Source organism: Spizellomyces punctatus (genome assembly GCF_000182565.1).
Source record: "Spizellomyces punctatus DAOM BR117 chromosome Unknown supercont1.15, whole genome shotgun sequence".
NCBI classification, from domain to species: Eukaryota; Fungi; Chytridiomycota; class Chytridiomycetes; order Spizellomycetales; family Spizellomycetaceae; genus Spizellomyces; species Spizellomyces punctatus.
The window spans coordinates 561,408-583,890 of NW_015971551.1; the positions used below are offsets into that span (position 1 = coordinate 561,408).

At 47.3% G+C, this 22,483-nt stretch overlaps 12 protein-coding genes across 13 annotated transcripts in view; 6 read left to right on the plus strand and 6 right to left on the minus strand.

Moving 5' to 3' along the window:
• The first annotated feature begins 11 nt into the window (after positions 1-11).
• On the plus strand, positions 12-1,206 carry SPPG_07405 (uncharacterized protein). Its single transcript, XM_016755571.1, has 4 exons — positions 12-253; positions 326-559; positions 633-841; positions 903-1,206. Exons 1-4 carry the CDS (start codon positions 29-31, stop codon positions 922-924), a joined length of 690 nt encoding a protein of 229 aa, XP_016605530.1. The 5' UTR covers positions 12-28; the 3' UTR covers positions 925-1,206.
• On the minus strand, positions 247-3,239 carry SPPG_07406 (uncharacterized protein). Its single transcript, XM_016755572.1, has 6 exons — positions 3,053-3,239; positions 2,542-2,986; positions 1,439-2,484; positions 1,191-1,378; positions 885-1,139; positions 247-822 (listed from the first exon to the last, which is right to left on the minus strand). Exons 1-5 carry the CDS (start codon positions 3,193-3,195, stop codon positions 967-969), a joined length of 1,995 nt encoding a protein of 664 aa, XP_016605531.1. The 5' UTR covers positions 3,196-3,239; the 3' UTR covers positions 247-822; positions 885-966.
• Positions 3,240-3,282: 43 nt separating this feature from the next.
• Positions 3,283-4,008, plus strand: SPPG_07407 (uncharacterized protein). The gene has a single exon (XM_016755573.1). It carries the CDS (start codon positions 3,286-3,288, stop codon positions 3,664-3,666), a length of 381 nt encoding a protein of 126 aa, XP_016605532.1. The 5' UTR covers positions 3,283-3,285; the 3' UTR covers positions 3,667-4,008.
• On the minus strand, positions 3,936-7,594 carry SPPG_07408 (uncharacterized protein; the record flags this gene model as incomplete). Its single annotated transcript, XM_016755574.1, has 19 exons — positions 3,936-4,148; positions 4,201-4,367; positions 4,422-4,499; positions 4,556-4,578; positions 4,643-4,878; positions 4,934-5,074; positions 5,136-5,462; positions 5,522-5,550; positions 5,623-5,668; positions 5,726-5,820; positions 5,872-6,015; positions 6,087-6,167; positions 6,222-6,305; positions 6,366-6,410; positions 6,464-6,480; positions 6,538-6,871; positions 6,933-6,972; positions 7,033-7,242; positions 7,316-7,594. 19 exons carry the CDS (start codon positions 7,592-7,594, stop codon positions 3,936-3,938), a joined length of 2,589 nt encoding a protein of 862 aa, XP_016605533.1.
• Positions 7,595-7,708: 114 nt separating this feature from the next.
• Positions 7,709-9,876, plus strand: SPPG_07409 (uncharacterized protein; the record flags this gene model as incomplete). Its single annotated transcript, XM_016755575.1, has 13 exons — positions 7,709-7,944; positions 8,010-8,184; positions 8,252-8,302; positions 8,366-8,435; positions 8,507-8,559; positions 8,616-8,699; positions 8,777-8,917; positions 9,008-9,086; positions 9,148-9,272; positions 9,336-9,370; positions 9,436-9,464; positions 9,530-9,657; positions 9,719-9,876. The coding sequence occupies 13 exons, from the start codon at positions 7,709-7,711 to the stop codon at positions 9,746-9,748; spliced, it is 1,236 nt and encodes a 411-aa protein (XP_016605534.1). The 3' UTR covers positions 9,749-9,876.
• Positions 9,877-10,029: 153 nt separating this feature from the next.
• On the plus strand, positions 10,030-10,753 carry SPPG_07410 (uncharacterized protein). The gene is made up of 3 exons (XM_016755576.1): positions 10,030-10,334; positions 10,425-10,505; positions 10,574-10,753. The coding sequence occupies exons 1-3, from the start codon at positions 10,180-10,182 to the stop codon at positions 10,641-10,643; spliced, it is 306 nt and encodes a 101-aa protein (XP_016605535.1). The 5' UTR covers positions 10,030-10,179; the 3' UTR covers positions 10,644-10,753.
• SPPG_07411 (uncharacterized protein) lies at positions 10,553-12,396 on the minus strand. The gene is made up of 11 exons (XM_016755577.1): positions 12,253-12,396; positions 12,157-12,192; positions 11,960-12,095; positions 11,868-11,887; positions 11,741-11,805; positions 11,517-11,660; positions 11,442-11,461; positions 11,166-11,385; positions 10,990-11,113; positions 10,843-10,927; positions 10,553-10,770 (listed from the first exon to the last, which is right to left on the minus strand). Exons 1-11 carry the CDS (start codon positions 12,263-12,265, stop codon positions 10,758-10,760), a joined length of 876 nt encoding a protein of 291 aa, XP_016605536.1. The 5' UTR covers positions 12,266-12,396; the 3' UTR covers positions 10,553-10,757.
• A 133-nt stretch (positions 12,397-12,529) lies between these two features.
• Positions 12,530-13,802, plus strand: SPPG_07412 (uncharacterized protein). The gene is made up of 4 exons (XM_016755578.1): positions 12,530-12,564; positions 12,854-13,112; positions 13,182-13,243; positions 13,304-13,802. Exons 2-4 carry the CDS (start codon positions 12,968-12,970, stop codon positions 13,622-13,624), a joined length of 528 nt encoding a protein of 175 aa, XP_016605537.1. The 5' UTR covers positions 12,530-12,564; positions 12,854-12,967; the 3' UTR covers positions 13,625-13,802.
• On the minus strand, positions 13,653-15,749 carry SPPG_07413 (uncharacterized protein). The gene is made up of 13 exons (XM_016755579.1): positions 15,631-15,749; positions 15,453-15,567; positions 15,325-15,393; positions 15,139-15,262; positions 14,943-15,075; positions 14,819-14,875; positions 14,665-14,763; positions 14,538-14,610; positions 14,362-14,461; positions 14,245-14,304; positions 14,113-14,188; positions 13,984-14,046; positions 13,653-13,921 (listed from the first exon to the last, which is right to left on the minus strand). The coding sequence occupies exons 1-13, from the start codon at positions 15,708-15,710 to the stop codon at positions 13,789-13,791; spliced, it is 1,182 nt and encodes a 393-aa protein (XP_016605538.1). The 5' UTR covers positions 15,711-15,749; the 3' UTR covers positions 13,653-13,788.
• On the plus strand, positions 15,467-18,412 carry SPPG_07414. Of its 2 annotated transcripts, none has more exons than XM_016755580.1 (9): positions 15,467-15,954; positions 16,043-16,199; positions 16,257-16,852; positions 16,913-16,969; positions 17,045-17,278; positions 17,351-17,464; positions 17,530-17,768; positions 17,833-18,114; positions 18,203-18,412. In XM_016755580.1, exons 3-9 carry the CDS (start codon positions 16,342-16,344, stop codon positions 18,278-18,280), a joined length of 1,515 nt encoding a protein of 504 aa, XP_016605539.1. In that variant the 5' UTR covers positions 15,467-15,954; positions 16,043-16,199; positions 16,257-16,341; the 3' UTR covers positions 18,281-18,412. The 2 variants fall into 2 exon arrangements, with proteins under 2 accessions (XP_016605539.1, XP_016605540.1); XM_016755581.1 differs by having other exon boundaries at positions 16,271-16,852.
• SPPG_07415 (uncharacterized protein) lies at positions 18,357-20,400 on the minus strand. Its single transcript, XM_016755582.1, has 7 exons — positions 20,072-20,400; positions 19,838-19,982; positions 19,606-19,778; positions 19,285-19,539; positions 19,124-19,225; positions 18,890-19,062; positions 18,357-18,818 (listed from the first exon to the last, which is right to left on the minus strand). The coding sequence occupies exons 1-7, from the start codon at positions 20,322-20,324 to the stop codon at positions 18,450-18,452; spliced, it is 1,470 nt and encodes a 489-aa protein (XP_016605541.1). The 5' UTR covers positions 20,325-20,400; the 3' UTR covers positions 18,357-18,449.
• Positions 20,401-20,440: 40 nt separating this feature from the next.
• Positions 20,441-22,483, minus strand: part of SPPG_09468 (DNA repair helicase rad25) — a gene marked incomplete at its 5' end in the record, with an annotated part of 3,519 nt that continues 1,476 nt past the window's right edge. The window contains 8 exons of the mRNA XM_016757635.1: positions 20,441-20,868; positions 20,936-21,075; positions 21,139-21,352; positions 21,413-21,536; positions 21,599-21,663; positions 21,724-22,047; positions 22,103-22,196; positions 22,266-22,470. Coding sequence (XP_016605542.1) covers positions 20,554-20,868; positions 20,936-21,075; positions 21,139-21,352; positions 21,413-21,536; positions 21,599-21,663; positions 21,724-22,047; positions 22,103-22,196; positions 22,266-22,470 — 1,481 coding nt within the window. The 3' untranslated portion in view covers positions 20,441-20,553. The remainder of the gene's footprint in view (positions 20,869-20,935; positions 21,076-21,138; positions 21,353-21,412; positions 21,537-21,598; positions 21,664-21,723; positions 22,048-22,102; positions 22,197-22,265; positions 22,471-22,483) is intronic.

A 22,483-nucleotide genomic window follows, 5' to 3' on the forward strand; every position in this document is an offset into this window, starting at 1 on the left:
CCAGCTTTTATCTTTTAAGCACTCTACCATGTCGGCAGGATTTCGCAATGGCGCCCGGCTGGAGGATCGTTATTTTACACCCGCTGAGGTGGAAATGCATAATGCCCCCGAAGACTGTTGGGTATCTTGGCTCGGATATGTCTACGATCTCACTCCCCTTGTGGAAGAGCACAAAGGCGAACCTTTGCTGGCACCGATTTTGAAGAATGCGGGGAAGGATATTTCACATTGGTTTGATAGGAAAACTGGTGATGTATGTAGTCGTTTTGAGAACCTGATAGCTAGCACATGCTGAGATTTGTGTATTTGCCCACTCCACTGGCAGCTCAAATCACAAATCAATCCCCTCACTGAATGTCTCACCCCCTACACACCAGAAGGACCATTTCTACATGTTCCACCGCCGGTACCCTTCTCAGACTGGTCATCGACGATGGATACTGGGAGCGCGGTTCCGTGGTGGCAGAACAAACATAAGTATTGCATTGGAAGATTAAGTCAAAAAACGAGGAAGATCAGGATCATCAATACTTTAACTCGAGATGAACATGTTCTAGAGGTATGCTTCTCAAGTGACGGAATTGACAATTCTGAAGGAATGCCTCTTACCCGCACACTAAAACCGCTTGCAGGTTGCATCTGAAGAGAAGTTGTCGGCTATACAAGAGCGTTATCTAGCCTACAATTCTCACGCCAAAGGCTATATGTGGAAACGCTTGGGCCAGCTTCTGGATATGTCGCGAACGCTGGAAGAAAACAGCATCACGGACGAAAGTCCGTACTTTGAACAAGTTGGAATAGACGAGGAAGACTGGTTGCCAGCTGTTCATTTGTATTTTAGGTGGGCTACCAGCTCGGATTTGCTTTAAACCGATAAAACTGACCTGGAACAATGCATCTAGTGATGACCTCACTGTGGCATAATGGTACCGACACGGTCACAGGACGCACCGGCTTATGTAGGCTCTATTTATCTCGCCTGTGAGCCATATCTACGATTTCGGGTGCCAACTGAACCATGCAGAGATCCAGAAGCACGTAGAAGAGGTGTTTGTTGATGTACGTGTATTGCAACATATCTACTAGATCCGATAGGCTGTCCTGCACTTCGTCTTCTCCAAAAGATGTATATATGATGGCTAATATATGTTAGCAACGTATCATCGATGAAGCCGGTGGTCAGCACTTACGTGGCACGCTTTTTCTCAACAAAGTCTCAGCCTCACGGCGAGTTGCTTCTTTCCTAGTTGTATCTGTCGTTCCATCGCTCGTTCCATCTGCCAAAATGTTTCCAGGCCACATCGATGATCGAAACCAGAGCAGATATTTCGCGACCATATCTTCACAGATAACTGCATGAACACCCTTGATGATAAGCCTACCGAGGATTATATCAGACCCTGAAGAATACCGTATCCTAATGCATTCTTTACCACACCTGTTCATCAGGGAACCTCCGAAGAAGTGAAGAATTGGCTTGAGGAAAAATACTACTTGGGTATACAGCCATTTTCGACGCTTTCCCAGTCGTATCGCCGATATTATGAAGTCAATCAGATTGTCCTCCAAGTGATCTGCCTCATACTGCGTCGTATCAATAGATCCTATCATCCAAGGTCCAGACCTGGCCTCTCGTTGTACTGCCAGCAGACCAGTCCAGATGTCACGAAGCGTGATTGCAGCCGACTCCCTCATCTCGTTTCGGAACGGGGAAAACTTTGTCGGATCAATGTCTGACGTAAAGGATGTACCTTTTCCCTTTAAAGGCCCTTCTGACAAATTGTCAAAGTCCAGACTTTTCTCCGTGGCATCAGTATAAACAGAATCGATGCTTAAGCCAGAGTTTTCATCATCCGAGCTCCTGGAGGCAAACTCATCGGTGCCGCCGTCATCCATCGGTGGCCGTTCGTTGTTTTGATTTGTAGGTTCACTGCTTCCGCTGACATCAGATGTGGCGGGCGCAACTCCTCGTCGATATGCATCGTCAATGTGAGCTATGGAAATTCTATCAGGGTCATTCCTTGAGGATTGAGTAACGTCCGTTGGAGCTTGGCATTGACTCGTAGTACTCAGCAGTGTAGGGTTAGCTACGGGAAGCTTACTCTTTTGCTCCCGCTGCGCCGGAGTGGCAACCGCATTTTTAATGCGTCCAAATCGATTTGAAACTTTGTCTAGTCCTGTTTCAAAGCCGGATGTCAGCTTGGTAACCAAAGAACTCGCCGTGCCGGAACTATGAGGCGCGACGGTCCTACGACGCTTCAAAAATGATGGTTGCACAGCGTCTTCCACATTGAACAGCAGAGGTAGATGCTCTCTTCCGCTTAAATTCGACGCAGGATCGTGGGTTGACGAACGATCCCTTATAGGTGCCAGCTGTGGTGACGACGGCAGCGTATCTCTACTGTATTCTGGCACATGCGGCATCTCACTAACGGAAGCGCCTGAGGCATCATACGCATCGTTTACGGTGGAAGAGGATAGAATCTAGAAATGACTCTAAGTTCCGAGAGACAAGAAAATGACAGCTCTTTCTGCATGTACCAGTACAATGAGCTGATTGATGTGGTCACCATCAGTAAAACGCTCGACGCTGGGTAGTAGCACTGCATTGAGTAGTATCTCTCTCAGGGAAAACCTCAAACAGTCACTCTTCAATTCGTCCTCCGGTAACAGGATGGTAAGCAGCACGTCGACAATTTTTCGACAGTAGTCCACCTCGGTTTCCGCGTTCTCCAGGGCAAAATGCGGCTGGCATCCGTGGAAGAGTTGCTCGAGACTTTTCCCTCCAGCATACACCGTTCCAAGCTTTTCTTTGCAGTTCCTATAGTCGTGAATATGTGTACGCAAGACATCTGGAACGTTTTTAGCTAAGAAATTGACCCAGTCCACTTTCGCTAAACAGTTGTGCTCGAGCTCCTGCACCGCATGACCAATTATATGTACGATTTCAGCCAGGAACTCCTCATCATGAGACAATTCTTGGTACCTGCAATAGATCTGGTTAGTTAGCACTGGCTCATAGAGTGGAAGTCGACAAACATCAGACCGCTACCATACGCAGACGTAATCCCGCAGGATAAGAGAGATAATCTTATACAGTTCAGCGTCTACATGTGGAGACGACGTAAGCCGCTCAGGACGTATCCTGTCGAATAGCTGCTGAGGAGTTGCCGCCGAGGGGAACCGTCTCGGCATTCTGACGATAGTACGAGATCGGAAAGCCCCAGCGGGATAGACGCGTTAGTGCCGGCTTACGCGGGCGTTTGGCTCGTTACGTTGGTCGAAATGTCAACCAAACGTACAATTTCAGTGTCTCCTGCTACCAGCAGCTCTTCGTATGCACTACCATCTCCTCTACCTGTAGACTTTTTGGCCCACTCCAAGCCGACCCTCCATGGACTAGCTCAAGCGGCTTTGAGTAGCACCGTAACGGCTACAGTTAGCCCCCTTTCACTTACGTCGGATACTCTGGCGAAGAGTGCAAAAATGTTTGCAGCAACGGACACGACACTAGATAGGACACGAGGTACACTAGAGAGGCTAGCGAAGGGAGTTAAAGAACTGGATGAACGAGCACGCAGCTCCAATGAAGCGTTGAAGATTTGTGTCGCGGAGACGTTGGACCAACTAGCTGGACAGTGCGGGTCAGGACCACGGAGAATATGACAAAAGGATCCATTCATTCTCTCATGGTTCTCTGCAACATGCATGACCAACATAAAGCTCCTGCTTGCGTTCCAGCAGTACGGGTGGAGTATGGACCGCTGTCAGAGGAAAAAGTATTGTGAGACCCAGCTCCCGCCCGTTTACATTCAATTCCTGGAAAGCTGGCTCGGACATGTCAGGAGCGCCAAATGAAAATGAAACTGATTCCAAAGAGTGGATCTTTCCAATTTTTGGGACATCTCTGAATCGTTGTGATATTAGGATAGTTTTCATGTCGATGTAAGCGATCCACCGCGAACTGTCGCCTTGTGGAAAATATACGAGAGGGGTTTTCTTAACGCAGGTTCTTGAGAGAGTGCTCTTGTGATGACAGGATCCACTTCCTGCAGCCGCTCAACCATCCCACTTGATAAGTGCTCCCAGCATTTTAGTTCACTGAATTTCTCCGTGAAAGTTGTTGTGGTGGAGGAAATCATCCCCTTCTGATGGTACGGTTAAGGTCAAATCACATTGATTAGAACACGCCATACTCACCTGGCAGCTGCATCCCAGCAAATCGTGCGTAAGACATTCTGTGTTTTCATCGAGAGTAAAGAGATCTTTCAATTCCTGCGAGGTGAATGCGTTCATCCCGGTTTCTTTATCATCGATCAGAGCATCGCTTAGGGAAATCTTTGTTAATTGTCTTTGATATATTTTCTCTGGATTGTTACGGATTCAGAAAGGAATGTTTGGCTAGTTTGTACCATACTGACCTTCTATCGTTCCGGTACTGAGAAGTCGATATATTTTTACATCCCGGGACTGACCATCTCGCCAGATGCGCGCCATGGCTGAATGGGCAACATTAGCGCAACGATTTTAAAGACTTGACGAGACCGTCCTGTACCTTGCTGACAGATACTAGGATTCCTAAAACAGAAGCTCAACAGGTAAATGCAGATATCAAAAAGCGACAGCCAAAGCGCATCCTTGCCAATCAATATCGTAAAGAATCAATCGGCTGGCCCCAGTGAGATTCAACCCTACTCCTCCAGCCTTGCTGCTCAACAAAAAGACGAAATACGCATTTGAAGTGTTAAACTGGTCGACGTATTTTTGACGTTTGGCAACCGGGGTCTTGCCATCCAGGCGCAGAAGCCCATATGCCCTCTGCGTGCATAGAGTTTCGATAAGATCCAACGTTTGTGTCCAGTTGGACACAATTAAAACCTGCCAGGGTCAGCACTATAAGTTATCATAAACTCTCGATGAAATAGTATTTCACCTTTTCTTGGGTGGTTTCTCTGATGCTTCGCAGAAGAGATGCTAGGACAGACATTTTCCCACTGAATTGAGCATCCTGTCGTACGTCATTTAAAACTTCAGGAGCCAGGATGGGGAAATCGGCCACCCGCTCATTGGTCACCTTCAAGAAGCGACATCATGAGGAGCACTAGTGAAACGTCGCGCACTTGATTGGCACTAACCAGCTGGGGGGCATTTAACAGCTTCTTAAGCATCGTAGAAAACTCTAGAATATTGCTCATATCTTTTCCCGCATCGTGGATGCACGTCTTCACATCGGGGGAGCCGAGAATATGACGATACATGCTCAGCTGCAATGCAGTGGGTCGGCAAAACAGAACAAATTCGGACTTAGGTGGCAGGTATCTAGCGTTAACTTCGCTAGTCCGACGTAAAATAAACATGTGCGTCAACCGGGACAATTCTTTGGATCTTTTTTGTCCCAAGTCGTACTCCTCGGGAGTACAGCTGCGATCGCGGCTTTTCATGATTGGATCTTGGAACACTTTCTGTTTGCTCATTAATTGGCGAAGTGCACACACGGTTAACAGATGGCTTAGATAATTACCTTGAAAGTATTGAAAGTTCCCAAGACCCCTGTAAGTGCCGTGGTGGAATGTCTCATGATCCGCTGCTTGAGACTTGAGATTAACGCAAACAACACTATACCTGGATTTACAAAGTCAATTATCGAAAAAAACTCGCTCAGATCGTTCTTGTAGATTGTCAGCATCGACTAAGACGATGCGTCGGCGCAACCCCCGTATCTCACCTGCATCGGTGTCCCCGATAAAAGGATACGCCGGCTCGTTTGAAGCTGCTTCATTACCTGTGCTGTTCTTATCTGACTGTTCTTAAGTCTATGCCCTGATGTATCTGTCAGCAAGACACCTGTGTACTTGGTGACGAGACCTTTACCTTCATCGTAAACAGCGATATCGAAGTTCGCTTTGGCTATTTCATCTTGCAACGCTCTCATTTTCTCGTACCCAATCACAAGCACTTGATATAGGCGACTTACAATAAAATCTGCAATCTGTGATTTCTCATCAACTGCAAATACTAGTCCAAGTATGTCCGCGTCAAATATCGGTTCATTTTTCATCCCACGGAAGCGGTATTAAGTGTCGAACCTCGAATTCTCTCGTCCCCTAACCACTTTCTGAACTCATTCTTCCAATTTTCGACCAAAGTTGCCGGACAAACTATCAAGGCTACGTAGCGAACAATGAGCATCATGACAGCAAGATCTCGCGTTGAGAACGAACCGCGTTTCACCGGAGGTGGAGAGCCTGCGATGCTAGTCTGCTTGAGAAGGGTCCATATTACAGCTATGGTTTGTACGGTCTTCCCTGCTCAGCCCAGATTAGTTAACTGAATGATTGGCATATATTGATTCCAGCTTGCTGTACCAAGTCCCATCTCATCAGCTAAGATAGCGCCAGCACCGTTGAAATCTACAAGCGTTTTTTAGCGCCAAGAACAGCGCGGCAGCCGAAGGCAGGTTTACCTCTCATTTGCATGACACTATCACAATCGTTAGTACATAGCAGATCAGACACGTCCAGTAGCAGCCCTACATACCATTCATAAAGAAATACAACACCTTCTCGTTGGTGTGGTCGTAGATGTGATGAGATGACGGGATCCACGACGACATCAATTATTTGAGCAGTTCTCCTATATGTCACCCATGAGGCCAGTGACAATTTGTAGCGAGGACATTCTTTTACTTGCCCTCCATCTTCCGTCACTGGTCGTGGCATCACAAGAGCATTTGAAGCATATGGATTATGGCGAGGGCTGGCAATTTTGGCAACTGTGGACGAGCAGGCAATATTTCCCGAGAGGGCTTTGAACTTTTTAAATCCTTTCGTTGGGTTTAAAACCGGTTCTCCTTGTGACTCAATGTAGCACTCTAATATTGCAGATGAATATATATTGTTGTGAAACGTGTAAAATAAGCACGGAGGACCTACGTCCGCTCGTGTAATCACTCCATGCAAGGAGACTCCCAACCTAGATCGGTTGTCACGATCTGCCAAAACGGTGGCATGTTTCGGCAGTCACACCGCTTACCTCGACTTCTCTATTACCGATAGTAATCATTGATCCTTCAGCAAGTGGTGCTGAGGGGAGTCCGCATTTACCTAGCCTAATAGCGCTCTCAAGCAAGTGTCGAGAGAGATCTTTCTTAACGGCACGATCATACACTTTGCCTTCCATATTCTGAAGAAGTGCGCTTCTTGTGTGTACAACTAGTATACCGTCTGCATCCCAAGTCTTATGCTGGATTACAAAAGATGCCACATATCTGAACGTGAAGGTCTTATGGGTGGTACGGTTATGTAACATCCTTCACCTTTTTCTGCTGCTTCTTTCGATAGACCACACTATAACAGCTCCCTGGCTCTACTTTATTGAGCGCATCAAGATCTCCTCCGTTATCTTCTTGGTGCCTTGCGTGGTTTTCTGTAGCAGTAGAGACATTCTTTGGTAGTAGGGGGGAAGTGAAAAGTCTCCGACGCTTTGCTGGAAGGGCAGGGACATGGAGGGAAGCACTACTAGTGGGATTGGACACTGAGTGAGCGGAGGCAGTGTTGGAGTGCTCTCGTTTTGATGGTGCGAGTGAGCGTCGCATGGCTTAAACGAACATGCCAGTTCCCACGGCGCGCATATAACTACGATCGGTGGCTGTGTAATTCAGTTTCCTTCCTGAGATAAATTGGCTATGGCGCAGCACACCATCCTGATAATGGACAATTGCAAGCTCCGCAACAGTGTTTCGAGAGCGTTGAGCAGCTGCCCGGAATATCCGTCGACGTCAACCACGCTGACCAAGTTGCAAGAGCGTAACATGAGTTTGAAGATTTTCAAGAAAGGAGGCGGCCTGGCGGACCTCATCGAGGAAGCAAGCGCCCCCGAGTTGGAAGAAGTCAACTGGACAATGGTGTTCGCTGCTGCTGACAGAGTGAACATGCAAGCAGATGGGTATGACGGGACTATTACCAGGAAGTGAAAAATACCATTCGCTTATATTTGCCCTTCATGTGTAGAGGGAAGGAAGTCGTGCGCGCCCTAAAACGTCGATTGAAACATAAGAGTCCAGTTGTACAGTCTTATGCATTGACGATATTAGACGCGTTGATGAAAAACTGTGGTGCAAAAGTCCAGGTGGCTTTTGTACATCCCGAGAATGTTGCTTCGCTCATGAGGCTGTATGATTCAAACGTGCGTACCGGAAGGGCTACACACGACCAGGCATCAGTGCTGTTTCTCATATTGATGAGCATGATAGGATTTTGTCCAGGAGAACCGAATGCGTTTTGTGAATCTGGTAGCAGAATGGGTGGGTGATTACCATCTTGATCGCGCGTTTGTTTTCGGGTCTACTCACTTGTGACACCTGCAGATGGAGAGTACAAGAGATCCTGGCGTTCGACCTCCTTTGATAGGACTTCTCTCTTGGTTGGGAGGAAAAGGTATGCGTGACAAAACAAGCTACCCAAAAAACAAACGTTCGAAACATGTGCTAAAGAGGAAGTAATATCAGGGTATTTCCCCTCTCCGGTCGTTGGAGCGAGACATGGTTCGCAAGGAGGACTGGTGAGTTCTCCGGTATGCTGCAAGTAGAGTTAAGCTAACTGGCGCAATATGTCAAGTTCATGACAATATCCAGTGGCCGTACTCAATCTCCTCAAATTTTGATTCCTAGTCTTGCCAGCCATCGTGGTTGGCTTTCATCTGTATGTAGGCAGTCTATCAAGCATTCTGTTCGGTATCAAATACCAGATATTTTCTGACGTACCACTGCTATTGGAAGCCTCCTACGGAAAGTTTTGCGCAAAGAAGTGAACAGATGGCAAAGGATCTCATATTGGCGGATAACAATATTGCGATGTTTATGGAGGCGCTGAATTTTTTACCTCCCGAAGAAAGTCCGAGCGAGAATGAACTTGTTCAGGTACGTAAACATGGATGAAATGGATAGTCATTCGACCTACAGGAGTATATCGACTGGAAGAAGAACAAAACGCTGAAAGTTTACCTATAGGAGTTTCGGGCTAAATGCAAGGAGATTCAATCCCGAGTGTTGCGCTTAATTCAAGAAATTGATGACGGCGATCTTCTTGGTACCGTAATCTCGTGGAATTCTTCTTCTTTCATTTTCAACCATGTAATGCGAGGTTGCAGGCAAACTGGTGAAGATCAATGGTGATATTGATGCCGCGTTTACGTTATACGACGAGACCGTCGAGAGCAGGAATCTGCTCCAAGCATTGGAAAACTCCCAACATAATGTTCGGGCGCGGGAAAAGGTACATGATGGATAGCGCTTCGCTCTACAAGCCATTTGCATTGACTTGCTGAAATATCTGCAGGCTGCTGGTGGGATTGTGTTTAGGGAACCGGCAAGGTGAATGGCACAAGTCGTGGTATCCGTGAAGATGTGATGATATTAAGCCAAGCTTCGTCTGTTAGAGAGGTGCCCGATTTGATATCGTTCTCAGGTATAGCTCATCTTCACGGTTACTCGGTCCCTGTGTTGGAAACTAAAATCCATGGCATCAATTAGGGGAAGGGGACCCGTTTTCGGACCGGTTTCAGACGGCAAGTGGAAGCGCGGACAGGCTGAATAATCCGTCACCACAAGATGCAAGTGGCAGTTACATACCGTATGAGGTACCGTCAGCTAAAAAACTTGTGAGTGTCATGCCGTGCTCCAAGACAGATATTTTGACTGGCTGACTTGTTTTTCGATCAGGGAAAATTGCCAGCATCCGTCAATGCATAGCGCATACACGATCTCAGTTAGAGTAGATATGACGGTGTCATGTATATATTATGGTGGTATCTAGATAGAATCGTCAATTTCTAGAAGTGAACAATGATTTTTTACGCTCAATGAGCGTTATATCTGCACTTTTCAGCTTTCCTACAGGAATCCTTGCTGTGGGTTTCTTCTCCATGGAGATCTCTCCTCTGTCAGAAGGATGGGACAGACGAAAGCATCATGCTTGGAGCAATGCAGTGGCGCGGCGTCCGAATTTCGGACACGTCTGAGCCGAGTGCTTACGGAAAGACTCCCTTTTGCAGCGCTTTCTCAAGAAGCACGTCCACATCTCGACGACATCACATTTCCTTTCCGCACCAGAAGCCCAAGCCGGAGACCACTACCAATATAGAACGTCTATAATTTTCTCTGTCACTTTACATCAACCCATAATGCTCTCCGCGCAACCCGACCCCACCGTTAAAGCCCAACAGCAGGATACGCAGCCTGACCAGTCGCAGCAGAAGGATGCCACGGAGCCAACGAGTTCACAGCCTAAACCCACGTTTCCTAGCAAACACCCTCTAGGAAAGTTCCAGAAGGCGGGGTATGTTGCCTTCGTTTCCAGGATCATTAGAACCTTCGGGCGTTGTCCTGCTGTTACCGCTTTTGTTGACCAATGCTGCCTTGTTTATAGTCAGTTTAGAAGTCCGACTGATAACCTCATGTCTCCGGCAACTCAGAAGGTCGAAGCTAAGCGCAATCATCTCCTCAACAAGTGAGTTCCTTGCTGCAATATGCATCCAGGTGATCCAACACAGAAGCTTCATTATTTGTATCTATTAGAATCAAGCCGAAATCCCTCGCTGGGCGGCTGTCAGATGCGGCGGCTCAAGAGCAGCAAAAGCAGTCTTAGGAGACTAGTATTACATTTGCTGCAGCATTCATTACATTGCTCATGTTTGTCTATAAAATGTTTTGTCTAAACAAAGCAACGAAATAAGGACACCAGTTGTTACAAATCGAGGTTTCAGAGGAGGTGCCTGGAATGCATGAGAGTGTTTTCCATGTTAATGTAGGCGATCTTGCTGGGTGCAGACACGTGCATCACTTACTTTCGCATGTAAGATGTGACAAGGTCGTACACCACCAAAAGAATTCCTCCTCCAGGGCCCAATCGAAGGACTTTTGGCACAAACCCTTTCAGGCCAAATAAATTGTTGAGTTTCCAGTTTACCTTCACGAAGATAGCAAATACGTACCTTTGTACAAGGCGCTAAACCCTTCCTCCCGAGCAATCCTTACTATTGCAGGTATTGCCCAGTTATATTTATATGGTGGATGCACCTGAGATTGTACTCGAGTTTTGACGACATCAAACGGGGTCTGTAGAAATATATTAGTACGTCGCCCCGGTAGCTCAGAGGCGATAGCTTACATTCAACAGTGTTCCGACTGTTCCTCCAAATGATCCGCACACAAAGTTCTTCAGCAAAATCCCTTGCTTCGTTTCGGGTTCAGGTAGCGCTTGACGTACACCAGTGATGACACCAAAATAACCTCCGTTCCACACCGCGTGTCGCCAAATAGTCGCTTCCATGCCCTTAAAAAAGCCTCTGATCCCTTCTTCTTGCATGATTTTCGCTACACAGTCCATACTAGCACAACCGACGGTAAGTAACGGGGCGAGATTATCGAATCAATAGGTACGAACGTGTTTTTGTATTTTCCGGCCTGTAATGGAGGGATGAGTAGGTGAAAAGACTCTGAGCAACACTTTGTGACTTACATTGTTCTTGTCTTGCAATCGAATCTTGATTAAGTCGAATGAAACCACCACCAAAGCCTCAGTGGCTCCGGCGCTCACTCCAGTCAGGACCGACAGTCCTTGGCTGTCTCTGAACCCAAAATTTCGCTTATACAAGTTCTTATACTGCCGATAATGGAGATAATTGCGTTACACACAGCTACAAACCAGCAGGGACATGAGGATTCGGTGACAGAAGCACTGACCGCATCATTTGCTCCAAACTTGATTGCTCGCTTGGGTGCTTCCACCATAATTGGAGGAATGATTCCTGATCGATCGTAAATGATAAACAACATCCGCCGGATGATTGGTCAATCGCATACAGCATACCTCTGTATAGTGCCGCAGGTCTACAGGATAAGAATGCACTACATTAGAACCTGTCCCTTCCGTGCACTCTCTGACAGCACTAGAACCATTACCCTTCGCTTTTCACTATCGATTTGAATGTTCCGAGAATAGAGTTAGATTCTGCTTTTCCCACAGTCAGTTGGAAGCGGGTCTTTACAACGTCGAGGGGGTACATGGCAAGAATTTCGGTTACTCCCGCGATGGCGCCTACACGCAGCGCATGTCAGTCAGGGGTAATTTCTTATACAGTGTCACCATTTTCTTTGACCTGCAGCAAGGCTGTAGTGGACGGGAAGAGGCTTTACTGCAGAGCGGATAGACCCATTAGCATACTGGTTACTTCTTGGCAGGAATGAATGCGCACCTTCCGTCGACATTTTCGCTATTCAACGTGGTTGGATGAAACTGTTCAATATCAACTTGGTCCTAAGGAGTTCGTTCTTCCAACTTTAAGTCGAGGCGAGCGTAACTATACTCCAACAACAAACGCAAAGCCAAGCGTTCCTTTCCGACACAAGGACGTGATCAATCTCCCCCTGCATTAGCAAATGAATTTCACAGCCACTTTGCATTCCATCCACACTGGAACTCACATTCAAACCACTGGATGACAAAATGCCCTTGAGGAAAGGCGAAGAAGCTTCTGCAACAAGACATTTCTTGCGAATTCGATAAGGTGAGTGATGCGAGAGACTCATTTTCAGCAAATACCATGACGTGACATTGGACGGCAATTTTGGGGGTGTGAACCTTGAGGGTAATTGTGTAGCATGGCGGGTGCGAAGCGACTACCGGCTGTACTCAAGTGACCAGCTCTTGGCTGCTTCTCGTGCAGCCTATCCGTTACCGTAGGCTGGGAGCTGTCCCGTCCGTTTGCTCTTTCATTATGACTAGCTTAACGCTGGAAGCGATTATTTGGTATATTGAGATCCAACAACCTCTGACGCAGCCCTACATTCCTCTAGCTTCGGCACATACCCCGCTTCAAAGAAAGGGGGGGCTACCTAGGGATTCGGTTTCCCTTGCTTGCTCAATTTGGAGTTCCCCCTACTCCCGCTTTACCCTAGTAATCACTGAATATGGTCAAATTCTTCTCACTCACTGGGACCTACCAGCACAGCTGGCCAACCGTGACCCAGGCAGTTTGGCAAAAATACCCTAACCCGTTCGCTTCCCATGTCTTGTCTTCCGATGTGATTGATCGCACAGTGGACCCCGTAACAGGTAAGGTATTGTCTCGTCATCTTTACCAAGTATCACAACGACTTGAGCTGTGTTTCGTGGTCTTTCTAGGGGTCATGACTACCACAAGGCTTTTTCTGAAATCTGGTCATATGCCCAAGTGGGGACGTTCGGTAGGCTATCTGCGCCTATTCACAGATAAAACATTACAGCTGACGAAGATTTGTGCACAGCTTTTGAATGTGCGAGATGCCTTCATCATGGAACAGTCAATCGTCGACCCGCGTTCCCGTCGCATGATCACCGTAACAAGGAATCTGTCGCACACCAAGCTGATGCTAGTGGAGGAAACTCAAACATACAGCCAACACCCAGAGCATGCAAACTGGACCGAAGTGCACACGGATGTCCGCATCATCTCCAACACGGGCTGGGCACCTATCAAATCGAGAATTGAAGGATTTGGGGTAACAAAATTCAAAGATAACGCGATCAGAAGCTCCAAGGGCCTGCTTCATGTACTCGAACGGCTCACGCAGGGGGCCCGCTCATAGCCAACTTTGTACATTATGAAGAAGGATGGCGGTGAACTCCAAACTCCTTTCAATGTTTTTCTTCTGTACCTGAAATATCATTCTTCATCTTGTATATTTGTCTTTGCGTTTCTTATCTCTCCTTTGGCAAGAGCCGTTGGCCGTGGCCGTAAGTACATCGATTTTCAAGCAAATCGCTCTTCACACAAATTAGACCCATATTCCATAAAGTCAGCACGAGTGACACACTTCTGATTGAAATCATTAGGGTATTGTTGTATCCATTTGACTCCACCTTCCCAGGCAGCGGTGATGGGTCTGGCCGAATCATCGATTAGCGGCCCGCTGCAAATCCTAAGGATGAAGTGCCCATCATGTACCTTTCAGCTTGAATTACCCGGACATCCGCTTCCACCGGGACCAGCTTCCGCAAATCCGATTCCCTGCGGAAGGCCAGCATAATGAGGACACCATCAACAAGAATGATATTCCCGTGGGAGAGCACCTACAGTCGATTCTTGAGGCCTGGAAGGCATATGTTTCCACCGGCGAGAAATACATTGTTAAAGAATAACCCATGCAAATCTGCAAGTATGTTAAACATCATCGTCGAAACCTGAATCTCTGGAAATGCCGCCTACTTGGATCCGTATTCTGAACTGCTTCAACTATAGCCTCAGCCAGGCCCGCCTGTTGTATCCCTAAGAGTATTGCTTTAGAATCTCTGGGTACAGATTTATTCGTCTTCGAACACCTACCAATATCGGAAGGGTTGAAGAGAACTTCAGGAACTGTAAACCGTTCATTGTTCATAACCAGTACCTGCTGGTCAGGGCGTACAGGAGGCCCGTCTTTAGGCTGTGTACCAGGGTGAAAATTGATGGGAAGTCACTCATATTGGCCATCCTAACTAACATCAAAACCACTCACATACCCGCACATAGCCATGAGCATTCGCTGCCAAGTCTGGCAGAACGTATTCTAGCTTTACTGAACTGTCCGCACTCCTGTTTCACGCATTAAACGATGCAGCACGGTCTAAATCGTCACTATGAACTTACTTGCATACTTTCAGTTCGTATTCGAATTGTTGCGACACATAACAACACAGTTCCTTGATACCGTTAACCAGGTACGTCTCATCCATCATATTCCACTGACTGCACCCGCTCAGTATCGAGACATCCGAATTGAGCCGGCAGTGAAGCTACATACCGGAAGGATATCGTCTCCTTTAATTGATTTGTCAAGAGTTTCCCGCCTACATCAATTCTAGCATTCCGGCGAAGTTTAGTGAGTGCACGTCGTGCTCCTTTGTTGCACACGGTATACTACCGACCGTTTCACTGCCTCCCAAATGGGACGACCAGCATATATTGGCACAATATGGGTGAATGAGTAGCCAGAATCCACAACCAGCATGCATTCCGCAACTTCATTTGTAGTCAAGGTGTATTTGCAAAGGTTCGCCGCTGGTAGGGTAGTGTCAATTGACTGGGTGCTCTCGATGTAACGCTGCAAACACGACGCATTACCAGCGGTTCTATGATAGGCTGCAAACCCGAATTCCTCAAAGATGATCTCATCATAGTTCCGCTGAATAATTGGCAGATTGAAGCACGGTTCTGTTAACAGCAAATTGGTCTCGCTGGCGTTGACCTGGAAAACGGGTTGGCCCTCTGTCCGTTGGTGGTGGGTTGTTTTAAAAGGGCATTACTCACATCCAATACATCACTTGAAAAGAGGCGCTCCCAAATGGTTTTTTGAATCTCCCAGTTCGTCAAGTATCCCTTGGGACAAGAGTTGATATGGTAACGTTTTGCCGGGAAGGCCATTCACGTATACTCACCTTTTCAAAAGGTACGCGAATAAAAAGTCCAGAATAGTCGCGACAGTCCCCCAGCTGGTCGCCGATGAACGTTCGTCTGTCGCCTTTCGCCTTGGCGACACAATTGCGGGAAAGTCTTGTTTTTAAAACTCGTTAGATCTTTGCTCTTTGTGCCTAGTGCAAAATCCGGCAATCTAACCGCAACGTTTCCGGCCGTTCGGCAAATCCACACTTTATCGTGTAAGCGCCATTGTCGACAACAAGCGTCGCTGTGGACATCCAGATCCCCTTCCCAATGTAGATCTCGTCCTGCCTCGCATGTCAAGAGCAGTTGTCATTGCGCGTGGCATGACGCTTAGCCCTCCGAGTGATACAAAAGCAGGCTTTCGAACCCCCGCTCTCCCTGTGGCTACAGTACGGTATGAAAACCCGAAATCACCCAGGCTTTGCAATCAGAGAACAGTATCCTGTTGGTAAGCGTTTGAAAACATCAGTTAATTCAGTTGCGGCGAGTGTACGGCAGGTAAAGTCTTTGTTGTTCTTGGCATTTGTTTTGCGTGACAACGCACAACGTTCATGTGTCTGAGATGCGTTAACTATGCCCGCTTTAGAGTCCGTCAACGCCAAGACGCATGTTCGCTGCTGTTGTCATACCGTCCAACCTGCAAACGCGAGAAAAAGCCAAACTATATTCGCTCGGCAGATTAAGAACGATGGCAAAATCACCGGCAGTATCACTAGATCATGAAAAGAATGTTTGTCAAAATGGTAGGAACACTGCCTCAGCATTCAGGGGCCAGAATATCTGTCCTTAATAACTCCAAGGACTCGTACTCCAGGGCAGGATCTGGAAGGCCAAGTCGTGGACAGTCAGCCTTGCGCACAAACGCCGCGCAGAACTCCTCCAAGTATGATACAACGTCATCGGCGAAAATTCATCGTGGTGGACGACGATGAGGATGAGGAACAAACCCATACTCGTGCTATCCCTGCCCCTTACGAGTATGCCAAAGTTCTTGGAACGATGGAACACACAAAACGCTTCAATTTGGATGATCGTTCCAGATTACCGTTTTGCTTTCCGGACGATGAAGATGAAGATATGGATATGCTTTCAGATCTTCCTTCGAGTAGTGTCATTGATCTTGAAGATCCTGGCATAGTCAATGATCTCAAGAATGACAAGAATGCTTCTTCTACCGTAAGATCGGGACACCACGCATCTTACAAATCTGATGCCACAATATCGTCGATGCGCAATGTCGTTGCCCACTTGCCGCATGCTCGCATGATGGCCACGACCACTCCAGCTGCGCCCGCGGTGCGCAAGCGTAGACGGACACCAAACAGTGATGGTGAGAGTTCCGAAGGAATGAGAGGTGCTGACATAGACCAGGACGATTTGTATCTGAGCGACGACGGTAAGTACGTTGATTGGCAATTGGGGTCGTCAAGTGACCTAACCGAAGCATATGCTACAGCTCTGTCGAGACCGCGCCCGGTGAACCATTTTAAGGAGGCCCTTAAAAACTATAAGTGTGTGTACCGTGTGCCGTTAGATTGTTAAACACTTTATATTAGAGGATCCCATCTCGCTGATGCTTTGCTTCTAGCGCGAAAAAAGTTACGACTCGCAGAAGAACTTAACCCCGAAGAGTCTTTTACAGAAGGGGGGATCTGTCAGAGTTCGGAAGGAAGTGACGAAGATAAAAGCTATCATGATAATAGTGATAGTGATATCGGCAAGCACCCCGATAAAATTTCCAGCGATTACTCGGATGACGACCTTCAGGGGTTCATCGTTGATGAAGGAGTAAGCGACGCAGAGGCGCTTGCCACTTTGCCCTGTACGTCTACAGAATGCTATCGTGCACCAATGACTCCACCCTGATGCCCTTCCCAAAACGGTTCCTAAACAGCTAATTTTCGCCTGGTCGCATCAACCTTATTCGATTCATTTCGAATATTTGTAGAAATGTTGTTAGAGATGGTGGTGGACCCCAGCTTTGGAGTTAGGGTATACCAAACAAAGGGTATGGTCTTTTTCTGGGCAATGGGTCGACAAGTTTGCTTTACGATGTGATCATTTCTGTCTCAGATGACCAATACCTCCCACATGTGCGTGCCCTCGAGAATCGTCTATCGGGTTATCGTATCTCCCTCGTTTCCTCGGAAGTTTGGCAGCCTGACTTCAGGCGATCGCTCGACACTTGTCCACGATTTCGCTGCTGGAGCGTTACAAGAATTGGCGATTGCGACGCATGCGCGCGATCAAATCGTCCTGCAAGTAAAAGGATCTTATTAAGTGGGTGGCCGTACAACCCGGATACTTTGCAGGTATCGTGAGTGAAAGAGAGTGTATCCCTTTAGCTTCACATGGCCCAATCGCACCTCTCTACAGCCACTGCAGAACTGCTTGGATGACTCTCCAAACAACGACAATTCCGAATTTGATGAGCCCGACCTTTCCGCTGCGAGAACGAGGAGAAAGCGAAAGAGTCCAGCGTACACCTACAATGTCGGAAGGTATTGTTTCGCCCGGTCTAGACTATATCATAAGTTGCGACATTTCAAGTACGCTATGCAAGAAAAGGTGAAAGAATGGACCACGAAGCAGTCGGAGTGGTACGCAGATTCAAGATTATCGTTCCGCGCCCTGGAAGAAGACGGGTTGGTGGAGAAGGTAGGTACTATTATAACGTTATCATCACACCTAATGTTTAGCGACCTGCAAAAGCTCATGGCACTTCCATTTTTTCATAACATCAAAGTTATGGGCGGATTTTGAAAATTTGACGGAACACGCTGAAGAATACGCGGCAGGCGAGACCCGGTCAAGATGGAGATAGTGATATTTACATGTAGCATAGTCAGTTGACGCAGGCAGATTGCATCTGATTAAAATGAAGTTCAAGGGAGGCCATGCGGTGGTGCTTGCGGTGTCCAATTGCAAAATAAGATGTACAGCGCAGTTTTCTTTTAATCGTCATTTACATCGAGTATTTGTAACATCCAAGCTTAGGTTTTTACAGTATTCAACCGCTCCATCTCGGCACTCTTATCCTCGGTCCCGTCCCAAACCACTGTAGATGGAGGTCGCCCGTTACGAACTTTCCCGGCACCGGCCCGCAGCGCCAGACGCCGGGCGAAAAACATGCTTACACCAACCAAAAAAGCGCAAATAGCGAAAAGTGTCGACGTGTTCACACTTTTGACATTCGAGAGTGCTACGACCACAATCAAATTTAATGGCACGCGGAAAACGTTCATAATTGTTGATCGCGTTTCTTCGGGTACTAGCTTTGACCGGAGAGTACCAAGAGATGGAAAATATAATCCGCAACACATCTCAAAGACATTGAAACTGACGAAAAGAGTAAACTCGTCCTGTGAACGACACGGGTGTCAAACTTGAGCCAGTCCTGTACAACAACATAATACAGAGCAGCCAAACTGACCGACGCAATTACTGGTACGAAAAGGGACACAGCTGCGACAGCAAACGTCACCCATGCAACGTCCTCATGCCTCCATCCATGGCGCAAAAGGACCTTGAATATTACTGATCCAAGCATAATCGACACCATGAAGGCAGCAAAGACGATACCATACGGAACCTGCGCTCCGTAGCCTTGAAGCGCCAGGATTTTAGGACAGTGTCACAAGGTTTGGTACAGAATAACAGATCAAACCTGATGCCTTCGCTGTTAAAACTGGCTGCCAGAGGAACACAAAGGTGTACATTGCCGATTCGAAAAAGCATTGCATGACACCAACAGCGAGTATATCCACACCTGTGCGAGAACGCTCTGAGCAGATACCGATTTATGGCCATACAGAGCCTATAACGTACCATGCCAGATGGATTTGACAGCCTCGCTGATTGAAGATCTGTTCGCACCCGGCTTATCACTGCCGTAATTTTCTTTCCATGTCGCCTGCACCACCAAGAAAGCTAGGCAGAGAAAGAAAATGGACCCCATGAAGGGTGCTACAACACCCCACTTGTCACTTAAGAAATTGCCCAATACGCCGGAGAGGATGGCCACCAGTCCGTTTAAGAAAGTTGACCAAGAAAATGTGTCAGACAGAAGAGCTTCCCTAAACCCTACGAGAGAAAGATCTCTGATCTTAGCTGCACGTCATGATTAAGGCTGGGTGGTGCGATACGGACCTCGCGAGTGGTGCTCACTAACCATCCATGCCTCAAACACAGAAAAAAGCAACGAAGTTGCGATACCACCTAGCACCCGGCCCAGCAAAAGCGTCATAAAGTTCGAGGACAGCTTCGTGAGGCACGATGCTGCATATATAACGCAAAACATCAGGCACACCAGCTTTCTCCCTCTGGTAGTTGGTTAGATCTTCTTCCGCCGCTCTTTGCAACAGAATTTAAGTGGTCTTACATTTTATCCGCAACTGAACCAATTACAGTGCCAAATACTGCAGATGAAAGAAACCCAACCACAAACAGGATGGCAATTTCACTGAGGTCATAACCATAAGATATGTACAAAGGGTAGGTTGCAGGTCCCTGTAGCCAGTCCGCCACTAAGTTCCAATCATGGTTAGTTGGGAGGAGGACGATCTTTTGGTGGATAGTCGTGCAAGCAACCATATCAGTCTCCGCAGATACGTACTCATGACAAAGCTGTAGACAAGTAGCCAATTTCGTTTGAATTTATCAAATAATGCAGCTTCTTTCGAGCTACTAATAGGTGAGGGAATATCCCCGAGTCCGTCGTCCAGCTCCGTAGTGCGGGACTCTGCATTCCTATCGCCCTGGTCGTCTCCCTCGTTTGCGTCCCGGAAATAATAGCTTGCGACCGCACAACCTGCGACGAGCAACCCAAAACCAGTCCTGTACAGCGGATTCTCCACGGCTGTCGTCATGTTTCTGCTGCAACGGCACTGAATGGACGCGTCAGTCAAAACGACAGGAAGAGCAACGGCAGGCCTCAACGCGGAGGAGGTCCCAAACGTAAACTGGCCACAGGGGTAATACACAATTATAACGATTGTATAACTAATGTATCATCATTTAGAACCTCGCCGCTCCACGCCACGGCTATTACATAATCTTGAACTGTGTTTGCTCCGCTTGCTATCTACAGCCTATCACCTACCTAGATGACTTCCAATTTTTATAAAAGAGGCTTCTCTTTTCCTTTGTTATTCCGCTTGTTGATGTTTTACTGTACTCTATATAGGCCATCGAATCTCCACCAGAGAGGGATTGCAGCGTACCGCTGCGACGCACTACAACGGGTTCAAGTCGCGCCCGCAAAGAGCGGATATCATCTGGTGGTAGAATATCGCTATCGTCCTCATCGACCTCAGTCGATACTAGTACTGTGTTGAGCAACTCCAATTGCTCGGCACGTGTAGCGTATACCAGGTCAGAAATGTTTTCCAATCCCTCCAGCTTGTTAATGACCTACAGAGACCAACAGTTCGATAAGGTTCTCTGTAGAAGCATATCGAAGCGTCGGGTGTATGGGCACCTTAAACTGATATCCCTGATCAATCAGAAAGCGTTGTCGCTTTGCGGAGTAGTACACCTCTTCGGTGTCCCTTGATACAAGCGAGTAAAAGTATGCATTTATTCCATCATCTGTTCGCTGTTTTGCTCGCAAAATACGACCTACATAATCCGCGGAAGGCAAATAAGATTACTACAAAGTTACCCACAAACTAAGAAACTCACCTAGTCGCTGTGCTTCCTGCCTGCGACTTCCGTAGTGGCTCGACACCTGAATCAGGCAAGTTGCCTCTGGAAGGTCAATCGATGTATCACCAACTTTGCTGAGGAAGATCGTGTTTATGGCCGGATTATGCTGAAACTGGTGTAAAACTCGCATTCGCTCAGCGGGACTGGTACCGCCGTATATATAGGGCTTGTTGAGCTTCGTCGCATAGTGCTGTGTACATTACAGGAGGGTAAGATTCTACGCACCTCAATACAACTACACATGTCTTACTTTCAATGCAAATACATTGTCTGAAAAGACAATGATCTTATCGCCGCGGCTCTCGTGAAAGTCAATCAGATACTGGCACGCCTGGAGCTTTCGTGGATTCATAGCATATAGCAATTGTCTTCTCCTGTGATAATACTGTCATAAATGACCACCAGACAACGATGAACACACTTGCCAACACCATACCGTGATTTTTCTCGCAAGTACTCTCGATAGAATTCAGGTGTCATGTTGCACCAAACTTCCGCGCACTGTGAAGCCAATGTGGTTAGCACTAAGCAGCATTCAAGTGCTTTTTAGAAAAAATATACCTGCACATTGGCGATGTGCCCTTTTCGGGAAAGATCCAACCAGTTTGCTTCATACAATTTGGGACCAATCAGATAGTTCAGATTTCCAATCTTGTCGTCCTCACGTACCAGCGTGGCAGTTAAACCAAGCTTGGCGTGTGCAGCCACAATTGTAAGGACCTTACGGAACATATCCGCTGGGACAACGTGGACTTCGTCCAGCAGGAGAAATCCCCATTCACGCGATCTAATGAAATCCATCATCTGTTGGGCATCATACGCTCGCTTTCCCGAGTAAGTCACCATGGTGTACGTGCTGATCAAAATGCCGGCGTCACCAACAAACTGGCTCAAACACTATGTAAGTTTACCATACATCCGGGTCTTCCCGTGGACCTACCTTTTCTTTCTCTTGAGACGTAAACTTGGCTATTTGTCCCTCTCTGACGGTTGACCAGCTGCGGAATTCCTTAGCCCATTGTTCAACGGATACGCTAAGGACCGTATAATTTAGTCACGGAAGTCCCGTACAGTATATGAAATTGCCACGATCCCTCACTGACCTTGATGTGCATAATACCAAACAGCTCTTCTTGATCGTACACGCCGCGGTGACACCGACCAACGTTTTACCCGCCCCACATGGAAGCACGATTATGCCACTCTTCGCACGACCATTGCCAAACATTTTGCTTAAACTTCTTTCCTGGTACGGTCTCAATTTCGTCGTGGCCTTGAGATCCACATCCAAATTTGGATTCACGATGTCTTGTCGAAAATC

What these genes read in the sequence shown, in the direction of transcription:
- SPPG_07405 (XM_016755571.1), top strand. Translation starts at nt 29, where the DNA reads ATGTCGGCAGGATTTCGCAATGGCGCCCGGCTGGAGGATCGTTATTTT. An exon ending in GAGATGAACATGTTCTAGAG is followed by an intron (nt 560 to 632) that starts GTATGCTTCTCA and finishes AACCGCTTGCAG; the next exon opens with GTTGCATCTGAAGAGAAGTT. An exon ending in GCTGTTCATTTGTATTTTAG is followed by an intron (nt 842 to 902) that starts GTGGGCTACCAG and finishes CAATGCATCTAG; the next exon opens with TGATGACCTCACTGTGGCAT.
- SPPG_07406 (XM_016755572.1), bottom strand. Translation starts at nt 3,195, where the DNA reads ATGCCGAGACGGTTCCCCTCGGCGGCAACTCCTCAGCAGCTATTCGAC. An exon ending in GGAGGTTCCCTGATGAACAG is followed by an intron (nt 1,379 to 1,438) that starts GTGTGGTAAAGA and finishes AATCCTCGGTAG; the next exon opens with GCTTATCATCAAGGGTGTTC. An exon ending in GTTGAGAAAAAGCGTGCCAC is followed by an intron (nt 1,140 to 1,190) that starts GTAAGTGCTGAC and finishes AACATATATTAG; the next exon opens with CCATCATATATACATCTTTT.
- SPPG_07407 (XM_016755573.1), top strand. Translation starts at nt 3,286, where the DNA reads ATGTCAACCAAACGTACAATTTCAGTGTCTCCTGCTACCAGCAGCTCT.
- SPPG_07410 (XM_016755576.1), top strand. Translation starts at nt 10,180, where the DNA reads ATGCTCTCCGCGCAACCCGACCCCACCGTTAAAGCCCAACAGCAGGAT. An exon ending in GGAAAGTTCCAGAAGGCGGG is followed by an intron (nt 10,335 to 10,424) that starts GTATGTTGCCTT and finishes CCTTGTTTATAG; the next exon opens with TCAGTTTAGAAGTCCGACTG. An exon ending in CGCAATCATCTCCTCAACAA is followed by an intron (nt 10,506 to 10,573) that starts GTGAGTTCCTTG and finishes TGTATCTATTAG; the next exon opens with AATCAAGCCGAAATCCCTCG.
- SPPG_07411 (XM_016755577.1), bottom strand. An exon ending in CCACTACAGCCTTGCTGCAG is followed by an intron (nt 12,096 to 12,156) that starts GTCAAAGAAAAT and finishes CGCTGCGTGTAG; the next exon opens with GCGCCATCGCGGGAGTAACC. An exon ending in GTTTAGCGCCTTGTACAAAG is followed by an intron (nt 10,928 to 10,989) that starts GTACGTATTTGC and finishes TTGGCCTGAAAG; the next exon opens with GGTTTGTGCCAAAAGTCCTT.
- SPPG_07412 (XM_016755578.1), top strand. Translation starts at nt 12,968, where the DNA reads ATGGTCAAATTCTTCTCACTCACTGGGACCTACCAGCACAGCTGGCCA. An exon ending in CACAGTGGACCCCGTAACAG is followed by an intron (nt 13,113 to 13,181) that starts GTAAGGTATTGT and finishes TGGTCTTTCTAG; the next exon opens with GGGTCATGACTACCACAAGG. An exon ending in TGCCCAAGTGGGGACGTTCG is followed by an intron (nt 13,244 to 13,303) that starts GTAGGCTATCTG and finishes ATTTGTGCACAG; the next exon opens with CTTTTGAATGTGCGAGATGC.
- SPPG_07413 (XM_016755579.1), bottom strand. Translation starts at nt 15,710, where the DNA reads ATGTCCACAGCGACGCTTGTTGTCGACAATGGCGCTTACACGATAAAG. An exon ending in GAACGGCCGGAAACGTTGCG is followed by an intron (nt 15,568 to 15,630) that starts GTTAGATTGCCG and finishes TTTAAAAACAAG; the next exon opens with ACTTTCCCGCAATTGTGTCG. An exon ending in TACGAACTGAAAGTATGCAA is followed by an intron (nt 14,611 to 14,664) that starts GTAAGTTCATAG and finishes TGCGTGAAACAG; the next exon opens with GAGTGCGGACAGTTCAGTAA.
- SPPG_07414 (XM_016755581.1), top strand. Translation starts at nt 15,853, where the DNA reads ATGAAAACCCGAAATCACCCAGGCTTTGCAATCAGAGAACAGTATCCT. An exon ending in TTTGTATCTGAGCGACGACG is followed by an intron (nt 16,853 to 16,912) that starts GTAAGTACGTTG and finishes CATATGCTACAG; the next exon opens with CTCTGTCGAGACCGCGCCCG. An exon ending in GGCCCTTAAAAACTATAAGT is followed by an intron (nt 16,970 to 17,044) that starts GTGTGTACCGTG and finishes CTTTGCTTCTAG; the next exon opens with CGCGAAAAAAGTTACGACTC.
- SPPG_07415 (XM_016755582.1), bottom strand. Translation starts at nt 20,324, where the DNA reads ATGACGACAGCCGTGGAGAATCCGCTGTACAGGACTGGTTTTGGGTTG. An exon ending in TGTCTACAGCTTTGTCATGA is followed by an intron (nt 19,983 to 20,071) that starts GTACGTATCTGC and finishes ATTGGAACTTAG; the next exon opens with TGGCGGACTGGCTACAGGGA. An exon ending in TCGTACCAGTAATTGCGTCG is followed by an intron (nt 18,819 to 18,889) that starts GTCAGTTTGGCT and finishes TGTCGTTCACAG; the next exon opens with GACGAGTTTACTCTTTTCGT.